Source organism: Acromyrmex echinatior, chromosome 6 (assembly GCF_024713525.1).
Source record: "Acromyrmex echinatior isolate Ae372 chromosome 6, ASM2471352v2, whole genome shotgun sequence".
NCBI classification, from domain to species: domain Eukaryota; kingdom Metazoa; phylum Arthropoda; class Insecta; order Hymenoptera; family Formicidae; genus Acromyrmex; species Acromyrmex echinatior.
Window position 1 is genome coordinate 442,890 of NC_141857.1, and position 21,866 is coordinate 464,755.

Consider the following 21,866-nt stretch of genomic DNA (forward strand, 5'->3'; position numbering starts at 1 on the left):
GGGGGTTACCTTGCGGATTACATATAAAGTTTCATCGTTACAAGCAAGCATGTCACCTTGTTAGATTTGGCGCGGTGTTACCTGTTCATGGGTATCTTTTGTCAGGGGATGAAACTTGTCGTTGCGGAAGGGATAACTTGTCATTTTAATAAACTGTTGACCTCGCAATATTGGTTTTTCGTTGATTGATAGGTCATATCCTTCCATTACTTATGGGAGTAATTACAACTTTCGCGACGGGGTCCTTTATGACCTATAATTTAGGAACAATGCTGCTGCACCGCAAAGTTTCTCGACATCCTACCTTCCCGCATGCGACCAGCATTATAATTTAAGGTGTCCTGGAAAAATTTCGTAAAATAATTTTAAATCGATATATTTGAAGGATATTAAGGAGCATTATTATACGTAAAAGATAACGTAAAATATGCGATAAATCTAATGTCTGACCAAAAATTCTATTTCAGTTTCGGTTACGATCAGTTTCAGTTAAAAATTGAAGTTTCAGTTAGGTTTCGATTTCGGCCGAAATTGAAAGGGAGTTTCGATAATTTAACCGAAATTAATCAAGTTGTAACTAACAAGTCGCAAGCATAAATGTTGAAAAACTATTATTTTTTTCTTACACTACATATTTATTTAATTACAATTATTAGGTTAGATTGCACATGCAATGAAACCAAAGCGCCATAAAATTTACAGTACAAAGCATTTATTATTTAAAATTTATTTTAATGTAAAATGTTTATTTCCAAAGATTTGTTTAAAAAATACTTTTACGATATGTTTTGAAGACTTATTATTGAGATATAACATTGTTCTCTTATTTTAAAAGTAACATAACGTAAAAATTAAGTTTTTGGAAAAGAGGAAAGCTATTTCTCAATTTAACAGAAAATTATTTTCTAATCGAATAATCGGCAAAAAGAATACTCTTAAAAACATGATTAAATGTTATTTTTGCCATTTTCGTTTCACAGCCCATAAAAACTACCTTTTAAGTTATAACTATTGAAGTATATCTTACAAAATTATAATAATATAATTTTGGAATAATTCATCAAAGATAACATACCTTATAAAATTATTAACAATTTATATTGTTTACCTTCATCAGTTAAAATAATTAAATTCAAAATAAATTAAACAACTTCTTCAAACTTCGATTAAATCTGTTAAATCTCTTCGATCAAAACTGTCTTAACTTTAAATATTTTTTTGCATAAGACTTATTTTATTTCCAAAAGCGATAACTAAAAATGTGTCACTCAAGATATTATAATGAAAATTACTTTGAAAATTTTAAAAATCACACAAATACTATATATATATATATATATATATATATATATATATATATGTATTTAGAGGACGGATTACATCTTTTCAGTTATGTCACTTTCAAAATAACGAAATGATATAATTGTGATATTACAAGAATAGTACAAATTTCAATAATAGAATTATAATACTAGGATAATAATAATAATGTGTGTAATTATTATTTTAATAATTAAATTATAAAATTTATGACAAAAAAGTGTAATATGATATTTAATACGTGCGTGTGCGTGTGTGTGTGTGCGTGTGTGTGCGTGTGCGTGTATGCACGCGTCTCTCTTTTTTATACCACATGGTATGATTTTTCTAGGATTTCTATAAAAGTTTTAGTTTTCGGTTTCGATTTCGACCGAAATTAAAAAAGATTATTGGACTCTAGATATAATCTAATTGTATCTATATATAATTATTATATTCTATGTTTATAATTAACATATACAAGATTGTAGAATAGAGAACAAGAATTGAACACAATAATTTTTAATTCAACTTACATACTAAGACGGGACTTGGTTCACATATAACCACTTATCCAACATATCCAATCCTATTGTATGTCATAATTGAAAAACTTACGCTCAAAGAAATCATACATGCTCTTATATGAAAAGTCATCGTATAACTTTTCGCAGTCGAACACTGGTCCAACTTATACGCATTCCTCTAGCCTTGGTAATTGGATTCACGTCGAGTTTCGAGCACAAAGTACGAGGAACTCGCAAACGTCGTCTCATTTCGACGGAGGGTTTCGCGGGAGCATCAACAGGGCTGGTACTGGCCGATGAAAAATGAGCGACAAGATGGATGGTAGCATCTTCGGCGATAGTAGTAGCATCCTTGCCATAAGGCGATGTAGGGAAACAAATGGTCTTGTGGATGTATATTTATTACGTCGTACGACCTCGATTGTAGAAGCGCAGTCGAAACTGTACGATCTGGCGTGCGTCTTGGATTCACACAAACGACGTCACGACGCGACAGAGAGAAAACGTGAAGCGAAAGAAATGAGACAAAGGAGATCGTAGACTTCTTCTTAAGGTACATGCGAACGTGGCATGATGCGCGCAGCATTTCGTAAAAAACCTTGTGAAATTTTCTCCCAAAGCGAGTAGAAAACGTGAGAACGATCAGGTGCATTTACTTGTTACTTTAGTTACTTAGACCGTGTTTCAATATGCATATATTGCCAGTACTGAAAATCTATACATTACGAACTATAGATTTTTAGTACTGGCAGGGCTGAGCCATAAATAAAGGCTATATTTCAAATATTTTTATTTAAAAAACAGTATTTTTAAGACAATTGAATTTTGTATTTTGTATTTCAGTGGAGCATATAGAAATATATTTTGTATTTCAATATAAATATATTAAAATGAAAGATTAAAAGTATTTTGTATTTTGAATTTCAAATACTAAGAGCAGATAACGTAACAGTGTTATAAAATAAAAGTATTTCTTTTATCATCACTTCGTCTCGCATATACAAGAATTATTTGAAAAGTTTTAAACCTCAAAACCTCATAACATTACTCATCGAAACCGTTCGATATATCTATTACAATCGTACATGTTTTAAAAGATATTTGTGAAAATTGTAGCTATTGTACGCTCAGTTGTTGTTTGACAATCATTTTGTGCCAGTCGATGTCGTTTATGATGTCAAAAACATTTATGATTTTATATTGTTAATACGAATTCATATATATATATATATATATATGACATTTGCAAAAGATATCCTGCGTGTTGTATACTCTTTGTTATTTATTATTTGTATTTTGAGTCATTTTTAAATTTATAAATTTATAATCAATAATCAAATATTAAGATTGATGATCAAAATCTTATTATTTAAATTATAAAATATAAAAACTTTTCAATCTTTTGATTTTGAATACAAAATATGTGTATTTTAGTGGAATACTTTCATGTATTCCACTAAAATAGAAAATACAAAACACATTTATATTGCAATTACTATGTTTTAAATATAAGTATTTTTTAAATACATGCTCCCAATCCTGAGTACTGGCAATGTATATCGGAAGCCTCAGTAAAACAATATCATTCTATCGTGATCTAATTATTGAACGATTTGCTGAACAGTATCGTGAGGGTAAAGTTTCTACAGCGTGCAAATAACGTAAAAGTTTACACAAGTGCGATGAATTAGTAATTCTGACACCAAATATTTTCAGAGATCCTATTATCTGGGGTTATGATCCTCGCATACACCAACGAGTATTATTCGAGCCGATGGAACCCAGAGGTCGTTTGGGGACCTGATTTTCCCGGGACAACTGCAGAATTTATATTCGGTCACTTTAAGCGGCACGTTCGTTCCGCGTCCCAATTAAGACAGTCTCATTGCAATTAATAACTGCGAAATTGTGAGTTATTATCTAAAATGCAGAGAGTTCATGATGCATCAAGATTGCATAGATCGATAATATAATACTTTTGCGAATACTTCAGTCCCGATATATCGTGATCAATTAAGATTGCATGTAAATCGATAATATAACACTTTTGCAAATACTTCAATTCCGATATATCGTGAGAGAAATAGCGGATTCCTCGTCTGTGAATTCAGCTGGTTTCCATTAGCGTTAATAAAAGAAGCAATACGATTTCGAACTTTTTCCATTATACACCAGATTCCGAATACCTAATGGACACACTCTTAATTAAAGCTGTTTCACCCGATCGCATAGGTTTTGTGATCGTAGATTACCATTTACAATTTCGTCGTCTATATTTCGAACATTATTAAAAACCGTCTTCATAGATGTATCGATACTACCATGAGCTCGTAATATGGTTCGGAGCTTGCTTACGAGACCATCGATCGTAACACAAAAGCGCATTGTGATGCACCGCAATATTACCGTATCTGCCGAACGTCGTTCGAAAGCCTGTAATGCTTTTTTAACACCGTATCCAATGTGACCTGGATTCGGCCTCTGTATATCGCATTATTTTACAATTTTTCAGGTTGGTTTCTTTATTACACCTAACCCCTTTTGTGGACGGACATGCATACTCCTTTTTATTCTGTGTATGAATTGTTCACTCGTTTTTATGAGAGAGAAACTTGATCTAAAGAATAATTTTTTAATGTCTTAATTTTAAGATCAAAAATTTAAAAAATTTTAAATGGTAAATCTAACACTGAAAAAATCTACTATACTTTAATAAATGTTTTTTGAAATATTTATAAACATTTACCTACAATAAATAAATATATACTCAAAGAAAAAAATAATTATTAAATCAAATTAATGATTTTTGTATCAAACAGATATATGTTAACATTCAATAAATATTTACTTACTACTAATAAATTATTTTTCTGTGAATGTGGCAAATAGAATTTTTTTAAATAATCAAATATAAAATTTGATTTTTTAGAAAATTTTTAACTGCAAACATAACATCAAGTTTCCAGATTCACTTTATTTTAATTCATCAATGCATGCTATGTAAATAGTTAATTTGATATCCAAAAAACTGACTTTCTATTAGAAGCTCTGTAACATTATATCTTTTTTCATTAGTACTATCCTTTTAAAATTCAACATTTTCAAACTATACTCTAATTCAATGCAATAATTTCCTGAACTCAAGTTTCACGATAATTCACAATAATTTCAGAACTTTTAGAAATTTGACTTTTGGAATTCTGCACGGAAGAGATGGATTGTTCTGAAGTATCTAAAAATTTAACTAGATACAGGTCTGAAAATAATTTTGTTAGACTATCAAAATAATTATATGGGATACTCAAGCATAATCAGCAGTATTACAAAAAGTTTTGACATTGTAGCAATCAACTTTACCATCTTGTACCTAATTATTTTAATGGTTTACCAAAATTATTTTTAGATCTGTACCCAGCTAAATTGTTAAATAATTTCATAAAACTATTGTTTCCATATAAGGCCAGAATCGAATTTAGCAATTCCAGAAATCCTTAGAAAACGAGACCTTTTAAGTTCCTTTATTAAAAAACTCCCATCTTTTAAGAATTAAAAACGCAAATATTTGAGGTTGACTCACGCGTTCTATTAAAACCGTACAAGGCAAAGCTCCTTTTCTTCAACGAGTTAAATTAATGCATTCTCGGATTAGTAGCGACTGCAACTCGTAAAGTACTCCAACTGCGGATAACGTTAAATTTTATGGCAATCGTTAAGGAAATCACCCACTGTGCTTCTTTGCGCCTGGATTTCCAGAGTTTTCTCTCATCTGTATTTTTTTGCGTTTATATTTCGTCGCGGATGATTAATATCACACGTCGAATGGAGCCGCAAAAATCGCCGTCTGCGCTTAAACTAGGGAAAAAAAAATGGTTTTATCCGACGCAGCTGTCGATTCACATTTACGAACTGGATTATACGCTGAACGTGTAACGCACAGCCAGTCATTTTAGTGGCACTAAAATCTCGGAGCCGGCTTACACACATTGCATTCGAGCAGCAAGGTGCAATCTGCGCTCTTGTAGGGATCGCGAAATGCCCGGTTAGTTTCCGCGAAGCGTTAGAGCACAATTAAAAACGAAGACCCGTTATTCTCAATTGAGGCAGTAAGTGCTCGCACCGCAGGGAACATAAATCATGCGCGGATTCTTTCACACGCCGCGTTTCGCGATCTTTTTATTCACACGTAGCATAGCTTAATCTAAATTTCAAATAATTGTATTTCAAAATGTATATCAAAAAATATATCCTTTAAAATAAAGTAGCTCTTTGTTTTAACGCGGTATTGAAACATTTTATATATTTCTTATATATTTTAAGGTAATAGGGAATCTATAGCTATTATCAAATAAATGAATATTTTATCAAATTACGCTCATGAATGAATAATTAGATATTTGTTATAGTAATTAATAATTAATAAAAATAAATTAACGAAAAATATCAAAGAGAAAAAAATATTATGTGAATGTAGAACATCACGATTACTACAAAGGACATTTAATTCTCCGCTACAGACTGCGTTGACCTGATTGAACAGTAATAAATTGATAGAGCTATCTAAACCTTTCGAAATGTACATGCTCCATGTTCGTTTGATTTCGGCTATCAATATCTGTTATATGTCAATCAATTGGATTAAATTTACAGAATTTTAATCGTACACTCATAAAGAGACATAAATAAATTTTATTTGTGTTGCCAGTGATATCAATCTGGATTAAGTGGTTTTATTAATAATTTGTATATAAAAGATGTTTAAATTGCAACAAATAATAAAGATACATTAAATTAATTTTGGCAAACTGTATACATTCAATCAATAAACGAATTAACATTTTCAATCATTAGCAGTATATTAACAATGGTAACAATAATAAACATCAATCAAATGCAGTGCATATTAATTTAATTAAATACAATGTTGTTGATGTTCATTTGATTCACGACAAATTGCGTCCCAAGAATTAATGAACGAAGACGAATAATCTGTGATATTTTAAAATGAATCGACATTCTTTGAGCACCAATCCTTTAACTCTTTCATTTGATTAGAATGCGATATATGAAATTTGAAAGAGACAAAGGCAGTCATTGTGTCGCAGACATTTAGTTCTCTCTCTTGTTAACCCCGAAAACTCCCACATAATCGAATCAGTAACGGATGGTTAATTTTCTTTGTCGACCGGAACAAATCAAATCAGTCATGAAATTCCAACTCTAAAGATGCATAGCGATAAAAAATTATTTATCACAATCGTACTTTTTGGCAATATCGTATAAATAAAATATGCAATATGATGTGTGTATGTACATATAACAATTTTCTGTAGATATTGTATTTCAAAGATATATTATTTTCAGTATATAAACACATCATAAGTTTAATACAAAATCTAGTTCTAGATATAGACAAACAGAAAATAGGAAATAATTATAGAGAATATGTAAATTAAGGAGAAATGGAGCACATAATGGATCTGATTGTTTGGTTGGCCTAGATTAATTCAAAAGGTCTTTTGTCGTGCAGTCTACCAGAAATTCTGTCTTACTTATCCTCCGTCTTTTTTCCAAGGCTTCAGCTCGCGATGCTGTCATCATCTCTTGACAATGTATTATCGTTTCACATCGCCTTTGAACTTTTATGTTTCATCCTTTCTCAACTGCTGTAAAGATTATTCTGAAATTGCACGGAGTAAGGAGGAATAGGTTTTCAATTTCCGCGATCTCGCAAAGATGTGTATGTGACAGTGGACAATCTGCTTTTATGTCTAAAAGAGAACAAAGGAGCTATCCGCGGCTGTGTAAAATTGTACAACCGTACAATCTCTGTACGCAACCTCGCAGTATTGGATATCCGATCTTTCGACAGCTACGAAGAAAATCAGGGATTGACCTCGGTGGACTTCCGGATCGTAAGAAAGCGCTGTTACACGCTCACCAAGAAACGTATCGGTCGTTCACGGATCCGAAAGATTCCTCTCGCAAATGTCTTTTTCAGGATTACGTGAGAGATTGAAGAGTTATGGCTGTTATACCGTTTTTAATAGAATTTTACAAATGTTCGGTCAAGGATATTTTTGACAAATTTCATAATTAATGTTAACTCATATGTGTTGTTGCAGCTAAAAAAAAATAATAAAGAGTAACAAAAATATTTTAATTGTAACAAAATTAAATTAATATTGTTTAGAGAAAACGTCTCTCTTTACAAGTTGGTAAAAAAATTTTTTTTAACAACCCATATATTCTATTTTTTAAAAATTAACAATTGTACTACTTAATAGAGCAACGTTTCAATTTTAAGAATCTGTATTTTTAATTGCGATACAATAATTTTTAGAGTTACGAACAATAAAGTCAGAATGTTTCTTATTTACTTAATCCGCGAGTAAATCAGGAACAAAAAATCGTAGGTACATTTTTAAAAAACAATTTTATAAGGAAAGTTTCAAACTTTCGGTAGATAGTCGAAAATTTGCTCAAATTATAATATTTTGGCCACGTCATTACAGACTTATAAAGTAAAAAGAAAATTTTTCATTTTTTCCAGCTCGTAATTTTCTATGTAAAAATTATAAAACTTACGTAAATTTAAAAAATGTAACCATTTGGAAATAGAGGTTTAAATTTAAATTTTTATTATTTTTAACAAAGATATATTGTTGATGAGGAAAGGCCTTTTTAACCAACACTTGTAAAAAGACTTTCTCCCTAACCCAATATCATATTTTTATCAATTATTTTATGCAATTATATTTACAATGTGTCCCTTAAGTTTTTGCCAGCCGCTTTTGTGTACATACAGTGGACTAAACTGAGTCGAAAAGTCCTGTGCCACATTTTGCAATTTTCACAATAGTTAACAAAATATTAATTACTAAAAATTGCTAAATATTAGTTTTCAATAATTTTTTACTCTCAACTTTACAGAATACTATCAACTTTACAGAAAAACAGTAGGAGACAAAAATTGTTTATTTTCTTCATAAAGTTCTGAGAATTTTTTTAGATATTTTCTCATATTGATAAAAATAAGAAAATGCAATACTAAAAAGTTGATTAAAATTCTGAAAAAATTATTAAAGTTCTATTAATAAAATTCTAAAGAGAAGAAAATTAGTGATTTAGGTCTCTTGCAATTTTTCTGAAGTTAATAGTATTCTAAAGTTAATATTTGAGTAAAAAAATATTCAAGACCATTATTCAGCAATTTTTAGTAATTAATATCTTGTTAACTATTGCGAAAATTGCAAAATGTGATAGAGGACCTTTCGACTCAATTTAGTTCGCTCTATCTACACAAAAGCGGTTGGCAGAAACTTACAGGGCACTCTGTATTTTATATTCCCCATATATTCTAAACCTATTCCTTATATTTGAATAATTGCTATCTCTCTTTTAAAGAATACAAAAATTTCAAAGTTATACTAGCTGTAGAACAATACGTAAAGTGCAATAAAGAAATGATGTCAGAATAAAGTATGGTGGGTACCTTCTTCCCACAACTTTCCAACACTGTATCGTTCGTTGCGGCAAAACCACCTGCTCACCATTACAGCATAATTGTACCTTTTGTGTTTCAAGTATCCGTAAAATTTCTGAGTGCTTCGTAAGCTCGAACGAAACCTTTACGGTTACGAAGTGTGCGAAATAAAGGGTCAAAAGGTTGTGCGACTGCAATTTTATCGCATGCTTCTTTATTCTTCCGCGCCTGTTTAGTTTCTGAATTTTTGTAATAAGAAATTAAATTTTCTATAATGATAATTAAATATTGTTTGTCTCATGTTATTAAAAAAATTTTGTAGAATAAAGGGGAAAAGAGCGTCTTTATTACCAAATAAATCTTACGTAGGTTTTTAATTGTTGTGACATAAAAATATAACCGAATGAGATATTCAAATTTTGATATTTTGAGCTATGCACTCAAATCTAAAAGCACTTCGATATATAATATTTTTCGTTTTGAGCGAATAGAAGTGCAGACATAAAATGATGGGCAAAGTGAATATACAATTTATTTCAACTTACATGACATACTCGTGTTTTTCATGCTTTCAACACGAATCTCACGTTTTCACGAGAATCCCATTATAGCTGCACGATTCAAACCGAATGCTAGCAGCTTATGTGAAGATCTAACCGAAATTGTCTTTTGGAGGACGCAATACAAATTGTTATCCACGCTTCTTACATTGCTAACGATGCAACTTCTTGTCTTAAAACTTAAAAGCTAACCGTTATGTTAGAGCACTTAAATGCTAATGTAAAAACATTGAAATGCAAGTATGGAAATATAAATCATTATTACATAATTGAAACTAGAAAAAATATTTTAATTAAATTAAGAGAATAATTTAGTGATTCGATATTTGACGATATGTTTCAGAAATAACCATCAATCTGCCTCCCTTGCGAATTCCGCATTTAAGGCATCACCGAGTTACGGATTGGGATCCATATTTCGAAAATGCAAATGGCCAGGGTATTAATGGCTCGCAAAATGTGGCGTTGCACTTAGGCGCAACAGCGTATCTCGATTGTCGCGTCGCTATGCTTTCTGGAAAGAAGGTACGAACATATTAAATTATCAACAATCAAGTCGACGCTAGTTATGAATAATTGAAATAATAATACTTAAATATATTTGTATGGAAAGTATGATTTTGTTAAGATATCTAAAAAGAATAATATTTTTAAAAATCCGTTTTTTGCTCACTAATGAAACGTAGAAAACATAATGAATCTTATATATATTTTGATTTGACTGAACGCGATGGTTTTATTAGTTTTCATTGAAAATGTAGAGAACATCGTCATTCTTCAGGTTAAAATCGTCATTTTCACTGAAAAATAGAACTTTAATTTGAAAAATAACGACGTTTCCCATGTTTTCAATGAGAACTTTCATCTGAAAGTTGATAATGTTTCGCATTGTTGACATTTTGAATAAAAACTAATAGCACCATCGTATTCAGTAGGTCAAAATCTAGAAGATTCATTATTACAACTACTTTTTTACGTTTCTATTAATGAACAAAAAAAATTTTTTTTAACATTGTATATTGTATTATTGTATTATTGTATTTCTTTAGATAGACATTGACAAAATTTTGAACCAAAGTAATTATGTAGGAAACTCAAGCATGAGAAGCAATGCTGTAAAAACTTTTCACTTTTGAATGTTCTACATAATTATTTTGATAATCCAACAAAAATTATTTTTAGATTTGTATCTAGATAATTTTTAGATATTTTAACAAAACCGTTCTTTCTCTGTATAATTAAAATTTTTTTATTGTTCTATTGCAAAAATAGTCTAGAATAATTAGTCGGAATAACATTTTACAGAATAACAAAATAATTATTTTATGAATTATTTATCTTTACTATTTAGGTTTTATTATCTTCAATCAGCTTAATCGATCGATTAAGTATAATATCAACTATGATTAATTCTGCCTAATGACAATACTACTGACAATACTACACTCAATTTCAATGAAATAATTGATTAACCAAGCTGACTAGAAATGAAACTAGCCTTTAAACGTCTTGTCTGACAATACGCGTAGCATTACTACTTGCAGCATCTCGCATTGATTTAATCTTGATACGCTGGATAAACATTTTCACGGATTCCAGGTAATGTGGTTACGACAGAACACCGATTGGGCATCCCTCTTAACTCTCGGGAACACTACTCATATATCGGACTCAAGATACAGCGTGAGCTTTCAGTATCCAAACAATTGGAGATTGGCCATCTCCGGTGTGCGGAGAGAAGATCATGGAGTATACGTTTGCCAAGTGAATACGCATCCACCGAGAATGCTGGTCACGAACGTCACCATTCTTGGTAATGTCATGTTTTTACAAGAGAATAAAAAAATCGCGGGCAAGCTGTAGATATATAGAAATGATTTACCTGATACAAATATGTTGCTGTAATAAGAAAAACGCAATAATAGCATGGACATTGCTTTTAAATTCCCTGAACATGAGAGGAGATAACGACATATTTTACGAATGTCGTAAAATCTTTTATTGATATATTTCCTTTATACTGAGTTGTGACAAAAGTTTATAGCGCTACTTCATTTATATCATGTTTTTAAAAAAATTTTTACAATTATACAATTGCATATTATTTATAATTATATTATTTTTGTAATTATTTTATATTCAATATACCAAAGTTTGAGCTTTAAATTGCAGTATAATGATTTTTAACGAAGTTATGAGTAATCAAAGTCAAAATGTTCCTTTTTTTTTAACCCGCAATAATAATAAATCCTAGAAACATTTAAAAAAATAATTTTGTAGGAAAAATTTTAAGCAACTTTTACAGCAAAAAGTCAAAAATTTTCGTAAGTTTTTTTTGCACAGACCTGCACAATGAAAAAAAAAATTTCTATTTTGTCCACCTCTAGTTTTCTATATATGAAAAAATTACTAAACTTACAGAAACGCAAAAGATATAATGACTTTTCAAAAGTACAAATTTTGAGTTCTAAAACCTTTTTTTTATTCAAATTTTTTCATTTTAACCGCCGAAGTTACAGCTGTTAAAATTTTAAAGTTCCTAGTGCGACTGTTATTCCAATAATAGTTATTCCCACAATACAACCTATTCTGTTCTCTTATAGTTATTAATTATTATTACAACTCATCATCTTTATTTTAAAAGCAATTCCGCTTATCCATTTTTACATCAATTACAATTCATCGAAAAAAACAGAAACGTTCGAGATTGTTTACTCTATATATATATATATACGTTTGGGCTTGTATTCTAGAGATACATCTGCGTAACAAAATATAAATAGTTACACGAGTAGTACAGTATGTATAATATTAACCCGCGGATATAAATCATTGGAAATACGATACATATCAATGAAACGTAACAAAAAATTAAAATCTCGGTATTTTAAATGAAGCTGGACAATTCAATAATGAATTTCGAGTACTATGGTGAAAGTATGGATTTTTCAGTTATATGTCTAAATTATATATAAATTTTCTTAATTATATTTTACAAATTAAACTAGGAATTCTATTTGTTTTGCATTTTATTTGCTTACTAATAATAATTTATACATCACATATATTTAATTTTTGTCTCTATTTTAAAAAGAGAGAGAGAGAGAAAAAAGGGAAGATTGATAAAAAACATAAGAGAATAAATTATAAAATTGTTGGTTCGCTGCAATGATGGATACTTACACTTTCTACGTATAATTTTAACTTGAAATCAACGTACCCTCCGGATACTTTTTGAATGATATATTACGGAGAATTGGTATAATACGGTGACATCGGTAGCTGCGAGATGTATGTATTGTTTTCCATCTCGGGACGCGAAATCCTACGTATACATCGCGAATTGCCGGCTGTCGCGGCACACCTAAACGGAAACACAGTCGCGAATTTAAATTCCGCCCTCGTAAAGATTCAATTACCGTGAGAATATCTTGCGCCATTCTGCCTGGAAACAAGCCAGCCGCAGTTGTATCACGTAGCGCGACTCTTTGCAATGGCAACGATGCAACTTTATTTTATCTCTCTTCCCGCGCATCTCGACAAACGTGTTTGCATGTGGCGATATTCTGGTAATGTTACGCGCGGTACCTCCTAGCGATATCTTCTTTTATGCGCTGCAGTTCAATTACGAAATACAAATATTAATTATAAAATTCTGCATATACAGGGTGTCCCGGAAGTTTTAGCCAATTGCTTTTGTATAGATAGAGCGGACTAAACTAAGTCGAAAAGTCCTCTACCATGTTGCAATTTTCGCAATAGTTAATAAGATATTAATTACTAAAAATTGTCAAATATTAGTCTTGAATAATTTTTTACTCAAATACTATCAACTTTTCAGAAAAAATTGCAAGAGAAAAATCATTAATTTTCTTCTCAGAAAGTTCGGAGAATTTTTTCAAAATTTTTTCAGAATTTTTTAATACCGTTTTTTCTCATGTTGGTAAAAATAAAAAAATGTAAAAAATTGATAAAAATTTCTGAAAAAATTCTTAGAGATCTATGAGAAAAAAATGAACAATTTTTGTCGGTTGCAGTTTGTTTGTAAAATTGATAGTATCTGGGTAAAAAATTATTCAAGACCAATATTTGGCAATTTTTAGTAATTAATAACTTGTTAACTATTGCGAAAATTGCAAAATGTGTGGTATAGGATCTTTCGACTCAATTTAATCCGCACTATCTGCGATTGGCCAAAATTTACGAAACACTCTATATATACTGCAATAAATAAAAAACGTAAACATGAAAGGAAGGTTTCTTTCGAAAATTTTCAGGACGATTTTAATGATATTATATCAAATATAAATATGTATGACTAAATTTTATAGTTTTAGCTGTTGTAAATTACATGTATTTTCCATGTATCTATGTACACGTAATCAAGAAGCAGAAAATAGAATAAAAAGCAAAATATGCACTGAAACAATATAAATAAAATATAATAAAAAATATACTAATCAATTTTTATTTGAAATATAAATATTTATTAAATGTAAAGCATATTTGGTACAATAACTATTAATTTTGATTTCATTTAACTATCGTTTTTTTATTAAAAAAAAATTTATTTACTGTAAATAAATGTTCAATTAATATTGCTGAAAAAAAATATATATATTGTATTAAAATTTAGTGAATTTTTTTTTCTGTAGAAAGAAGTGTAGAGAAAGGTTCATCGATCTCACAGGTATTATTCAGTAGTACGTCTCTGCCTTTATAGCGCCGGATATTAGAATCATCGACGAAGCCAAGCATGAGTTACGGGACCGATATTACAAGACCGGAAGCGGAATCGAGCTAACGTGCGTCGTCCGGCCGTCCTGCCCTGACTCGAGGGTGCCGTATCCCGTGTGGCGGAAAAATAGCGAGATGTTGCCGGATCACGTCAACGTTTATCACATTAATGGGTGAGCATATATCGTGAAGTAGCGATGGATCGAGGAGGAGCTCTCCCGAGGAGACGGATGTACGATCGCGTTCGTCTGGATTGCACGTATACGCGCGTAGGTACGCGCATGTACAAATCGACATTGTCTACTCGCAAATACACATAGATCGCTCTCATCCTCTTGTAACGCCGACGGCATTACCTTCTAAACCCGAAGGGCGTACGCGTTGACGAGCGATAGTGAGCTTTGTGCGATGCAACCGCTCCGCGATTGATCTACCTCGAGATTCGCTACGACACGCATTGAAAATTTATCTCTCTTTCGTTAGACAGAACTGGAGCAATCTTCCTGTGAATTTTATCGTTCTCGCAGCACGGTCGACAGACGCGAAGCTCAAATTCGGTTGAATTAGTATTCAAAGGCTATTTATACTCGCATTATATGTATGGTAACGTGGCATTTGGATTATCATGCAATTCTTTATTCAATGTCCGTAAGTCGGTTCCGCTAGACATCTCGTGGAATATTTATACATCTCCATGTTGCAGACGCATATAAATATACATACGCACAGCTATATAATGTAGTACCGTCCACAAAGAGATTACATATTCTCAATACAGTTTTTAAATTTTTGTCGTTAAAATTCAGCAGACAAAAGCTAGCTACTATAGAAATCGTCGCGCGTGTGCGTATTGCGATATGTCGAGTAATATAACAACCGATATTTCAGGTCGAACGAGGATCTGGTGACGAGGCTGTACATCGAACGAGCGAAAAAGACTGACAGCGGGGAATATACGTGCTCAGTAAGCCAATTCAGCACGACCGCGGTGCATATTCACGTCCTAAATGGTAAATTAAATAGAAAATCACCAAAACGAACGGAATTAAATATAAATAGCATTGTTTTATCAAACATTCTTGTTAAAGTAAATTTACAATGTAATCTACTTTAACTTAAATAAACATTTTCTGAAAAAAGACACTTAATGTAGGACTGGATGGTCTAACTTCAAATATGGTACAATTCTAAACAAAATAAGATCCAATTTCAAGGTTCAAGTTTCATAATTCTGATCTCATTGTGTTAGAGGATACTAATGGGTATCACAAAATAAGAAAAAGCAAACATGAACTTTGAAAATTGGATTTGAATATTATTTTGTTTAAAAATGTATCAAATTCAAAATTGTACCACATTACCCTACATGAATAATTTATAATTTTCAAGATATGTTAAATGTCTACGCGAGAAGAACGGTTTTATTAAAGTATCTAAAAATTTAGCTAAATACAACTTTGAAAATAATTTTATTGGACTATAAAAATAATTATGTTAGACGCTCAAACTAGTTGCTAGAATGTCAAATGTTTTTGCAGTATTGCTCATCATGTTTAAGTTTCTTATGTAATTATTTTGATAGTCTAACAAAATTTTGAAATCTGTATTCAGCTATAATTTTAGCAAAATCGTTTTTTCCGTTAGATAGTTCGCTTTTTACACATCTCTTGGGAAAATTTACTTTAGAAAACTTAAAAAAATATTTAGAATTGTAGAGAAAACCTAAAAAATAAAAGTAAATTTGAATACTTTAAATTTGTCTTTAAAGTTACTTTAAAACTTACTTAAGAACAACTAAAAAAAAAACTGCATCCGTTATATTAAAGTTATCCTTGAAAAACTTTAAAAATTTTAAGTTATTTTGATTTTATTACCTCAAAAGTTTTTAAGTCAACTCTTAATTACTTTTAAAAACTTTAATTTCGTTAAAAGTAAATTTTTCCAAGAGACAAGAAAAAGAAATTAGAATGTTAAATATAATCAATATAGTTTCGACAAAATGTTTTGTTAGATAATAATATCATAAATATAACTCTGACATCATTGATATCTGATTGTTCATTTTGAATTTTTTTTGCAGGTGAAAAACAAGCTGCTGTCCACGATCAATGGAATGCAGCACGTACCAATTGTTGCGCAGCTTTTACTGAATTGTGCGTGTTTGCCAGTTTATTTCTTTATACATGGCAAAGTTATTCTCTATGAAACTTATTGTCAATATTAAGTTTACACATCAATTTACAACAAGTTACCTTCAACACTTCTGTATAAATTACGTATTTTGATCTGAAACAAAATACGTGCTTTTGATTAATTATATGCATCAGTATTGTTATAAATGCGAATCCGTTGAATAAATCTATGTCAGTATTATAAGACTATAAATATATGAAAAATAGATATTGATATTAAAATAAATATTGTATTTCTACATGTCAGAGTCTTATTATTTTCTCTTTTGAAAAATTTAATTGAGACCGATTCCTTTCTAAAGTTTTAGGAATTTTTTTATATTTTTAATATAGAAACTTGTTTTAATTATACATATCAATTTATTTTTTTCGGTATTTTTTTATTAAATAATCTTTTATATCATAGGAAAAATCTATCCACAGAAGATCAATTAAAAGCAAAGCTTTACCGACCGATGTAAATAAAGCTTACGAAAGCTTCGCCAACCGATGATCGTTTTTATGCCAGTAATAGAAAACAACGATATCATGTTTTCAAAATATCTAGTTTATCAATTTTCGCAAAATACGGTTGCTACTATTATCTATAAAAATATAAATAATATAAATATACGGATATTATGTAATACTTTATTAAGCAAAATTACAAAAACCTTCATTCAATTGGTTTCATTGTTTTCAGTAGATCTATAATATTAAAAAAACAAATAATAAATGACAATTAAGATTATTTTTTTCTACTTTTTATTATTAATATAAATCAATTATTACTGCTTTAAATATTTCGCATCCTCCTACGAGATACGATGTTATATTGAAGGATGATGATAGAATAAAAGCTTTGTTGCGTCAAGATGAACTTTCAGAAACGAGTGGCTTGTTAAAAGTTAACATCACGTTAAAAGTTTTCAACGATATCCATCATCATCTATATTATTAATAGAAAAACACGCCATAAAATCTGTCTATCGAGTTACATGTAGTATAGAATGCACTGTCCGTAAGAGTTGACTGCGTTGAATTGAAATTAGATACGCTTGCCTTTTGCGATGCTTCATTATAGGTACATTATAATATTTTCCATATTTCTTAGTGTCCGTTATTTGTAGCGCTTCTTCTACTACAAAATCTCAAACAAGTAAGTTATGGAAGTTCTTTATAGTTAGGTATAGACTCCGAACAGGTGTCTTGTATAGAAGCTTAAAGGTTTGCCGCAAACACAGACTCTCGCGAAATTTGCAGTGTTACCAAACAGTGATTTTCGTGGTCTATTACTATATGATTCAAATACGCGAGGTTGAATTTGCAAGAATTAATTATGGTTGCACAAAAATGGTTGAGAAAAAACTGTTTGGTAGCTGTAATTACAATCATGGTTATGACTATTATAGTATTAGTAATAATAACTATATGTATAGTTCTATCAACCAATATATATAATTGGTAACCGAAAATGACTATTATAATAATTATATTAATATATAATTATAGTTAAAATACCAAAGTTTTTCTCTCAGTGCAGTAAGCTTATCATGCATTGTTAATTGTCTTTTTAATCAGACACTGACTTGAGCAAAATTCCTTAATTAGGGTAACTGTCCCTACTAATGTGCTTTTTAGCCAACTTGCTTATTACTGAATTAATTATTAAATATTGTAGCTTTAATTTTATCTGCTTGCAATCAATATCGGTTTTTCAACTATTTCTCTTTTTCTTATAATATTTCTTTAATCTAAAAAATGTTAATATTTTATAATGTTTTTGACAAAAATAAAAAACATGTTTTTGTCATCCCTATTAGTGAGTCCTCCAAGCGGCGATGGTCCTATTAATGTGCCCCCAATTTGTGCGCCTATCCACATTTGACTCATTTTAACATATAGTTATTAAAATAGGTAATAAATTTAAGCTATTCGTTTAAGTTAATATATTACATAAATCATTATTTCAATTACACTCATAACACAACGTTCTCAGCTCCAATAGGCCACATTAATAGAGACATTAATAAAGACAAACTTAAAATCTTGCAGTACGTATTACTGGGTTCACATAAATTCTTCACATCTTTTGAAAAATATAATATTTAAAATACTTTAATACTCAAAAAATAAAATATTATCTTCAGTATCGTATGCATTAATAATTTAACTTAACAAGAAAAAAATATTTTTTTTTATTTATTTGTACTAGTTTTCTTTATGACTTATCGAAATACAAAAGCACACTAATAGGGACAGGCACAGTAATTGGGACAGTTACTCTAGCCGGAAAGACATGGGCTTTACCTTTTTCAATCTCGTGTAAAATTTCACTGCTCTTTGAACAGAAACGTATCGATCTAAGATACGATGTTACTTCCCCGCCGCGCATCTCTCTCAGCCCGTGTTTTTAGCCTTAATGGTGCCTTTCAGATCCACTTAAAAGAATGTTTATAAAATATGATGGGCGCGGCGGAAAACTTGGACTGTAGTCCGTGGTTAGACGGGTAGTGTTGGTGTATGCGAAGCGCTGCGACATCCATAAGCCGGCTTCGTCAAAGTTATCGAAGAATTTATCGCGACGACGAGGTGAGATACAAACTTTTATAACGACGTATAAATCGCTAGTGCTCAATCGATCGCTGTAGTCAATGACTTTTTTTTGTGGCTTATGAATATTTCTAGCGGTCACAGTTTTCAAAATTCAGACCGCGCACGAGGTTTTTTTATCTGTGAAAAACGGATTGAGACTAGTAATAGATCAATCGCAGATTTTGAAATTTTATGCGCTTCTTCTGACGAATAGAAGATTTTGCTTTAATAGAAAATAAGTAAAGTGTAATTGTTTACAATAATTAACAGCGTACCTCATTTAGCAATTAGTTTTCAGAGCATGTATTATATATATTATGAAATTATTAGGAATGAATTCCGAATATTCTATAACATATGCCTAGATTATTTTTTAATAATTATGGTCTTTCTTATACAAGTGTAAGATTTAGTCCATAAAAAATGTTATCTAATGTTTATTTATATTAAAATTCTTCTAAAACTAGAAAAATAATAAATGTTTTAATTCAGTGCTGTCACTGAAAATTAGTAATTCTGGGCATTGACTTGATGTAAGAATATATTCACGCCTATTGCTTTCTTTTCCTATCATTATTACGAAGAAAGGAATCAATAGGAAAAAATATCGACATACGTTAAGCCAATCCACAAATCTTGAACAGCTCTGTCCTAATTCTTAAAAGTAGAAAAAAATAAAAAGTTAAAAAATCAAAAAAAGTTAACCTACATTCCTAGAAAAGTAAAAAAGCAAACTATTTCTCGCAATTTTTGGCTACTAGTAGTGAGTTATCGAAGTGTAGAGTGATGGCAGCGTTTTCTTGATGCCAATTGTAACGAACGGATGCGGTAAAGTGGAAAGACAGAGTAAGCAATGATAGGGATTAGAGCAGATACGTACATTGGCATAAAACTTTCTCGTCTGCATCCGAAATGCGCATCGTATAATTAAATTCCTCTGGTCAATAACGGATCGACGAACAATCCAATCGGTAAGACGGAAACAGTTCTTTTAGCTCAAGATAAAACCAATGTTGGAATACCTAAAATTTCTCTTCTCACTGCTTTCAACAGGCAAAGAATAATGGTTGGAACGGCAACGACAAATCTATTACACCGAGAAAAATCTTACGTTTCTTTCCCGCTATGTGGATAATTGAAGTGCAACGATTAGACGTTGTAGAAAATGTTATTGATCTTCATTCAACGTTTCATAAAACGGAAATAAAAAATTTAAATTAACAATAAATTCCTATAATTTTTTGATCATTAATACTTTTGTACAACACTGTTCCATATTTTAAATATGTTTACATTCTATATTATTGTATGTTTATATTTTATAACGCGATCAAGAAAAGTTATCTTTCCACGCAAATATTTTCTCTGGTGAATTATTCTCTATCCGATATTCTCTTTCCTTTATAAATTACTTGTCAAAGCAACGTCCGTGTCTGCCAAGGGACTATGTTGTATTGTCGCTTGTAAACTGTTCTATTTTCTCTAAATTATTCCTCAATGCTCTGGGATTAATGGAACCGGTTAGAATAAATTTCAATACCGGTAGACAGTTTTAATCGCCGTCTTTCAGCGTCAGTCTTCTTTGCATTAACGTAAACTCATGGGACCGAAACTCGGAGTATCCGACCTTTATAGCGTTCTTTTTAACATCGTTTATTCACATTTCTTGCATTGACATGAGAAAATCTCTCTCAAAAATTCCTTCTTGTTATAAATTATGCAAAATAACATCATTTTATGCGACCTAAGAATCGTGAAACATTAATAATGATGTAATATTAATGCAATAATAATGTTATACACGGATAAGAAGCATTTATAAAATGATGTGACATCTTAAATAAAATTTGTGATGTGGGTATATTTATAAAAATAAATATGGAAATCTTGATCTTTTATTTTAAGAAACTGGTAACTGTTTGCGCAATTAGTGTTAAGATATTTTAATAAAACAATAAAGATATGCTCATAAAAATGCACAAATATTCCTAAATTATTATAAAATACATTTAATATTTTAATATGTTGCATTTTTAATACGTTTCCTAAATTATTAAAAAAATATAAAATATAGTGATCAACCATGACAAAATTTTAAGTAAAAAATATTTTTTGAAATAATTATAAAATATTTATACTTCAAATTGAATTTATTTAATTTCTGATAAATATTATTTAGAAATTTTATGTTGACAAAACTGCTACGTTATACACAGCGAATTATTTTAATGCAATTATTACGAAATTTTCGTCAATTTATTATGTTATTATCGTGCAATGTTTTTATAATTTATCTATCGGGGTAAGTCAATAATGATTACATATGTACAGCATTTATATTTTTTTATCAATATTAGCAATTATTATGAACGTTTTTATTATTCAATAAAATACAATCAGCAAGATTTGCAATCATCGCTTGTACCACGTTTTTGCGAAATTCATTAATTATTCAAAACTAAATCTACAGTAATCTAGATCACTAGGTGTGATA

At 30.3% G+C, this 21,866-nt stretch overlaps 1 protein-coding gene and 1 long non-coding RNA gene across 7 annotated transcripts in view; one reads left to right on the forward strand and one right to left on the reverse strand.

Annotated features, from left to right (window-relative positions):
* LOC105154830 (zwei Ig domain protein zig-8) overlaps positions 1–19,159 on the forward strand; it is a 33,443-nt gene extending 14,284 nt beyond the window's left edge. Inside the window, exons 3-7 of the mRNA XM_011070573.2 lie at positions 10,213–10,394; positions 11,469–11,682; positions 14,593–14,779; positions 15,495–15,616; positions 16,687–19,159. Coding sequence (XP_011068875.1) covers positions 10,213–10,394; positions 11,469–11,682; positions 14,593–14,779; positions 15,495–15,616; positions 16,687–16,811 — 830 coding nt within the window. The 3' untranslated portion in view covers positions 16,812–19,159. The remainder of the gene's footprint in view (positions 1–10,212; positions 10,395–11,468; positions 11,683–14,592; positions 14,780–15,494; positions 15,617–16,686) is intronic.
* Positions 1–21,866, reverse strand: part of LOC105154831 (uncharacterized) — a 234,313-nt gene that overhangs the window by 80,561 nt on the left and 131,886 nt on the right. The window lies entirely within an intron of this gene.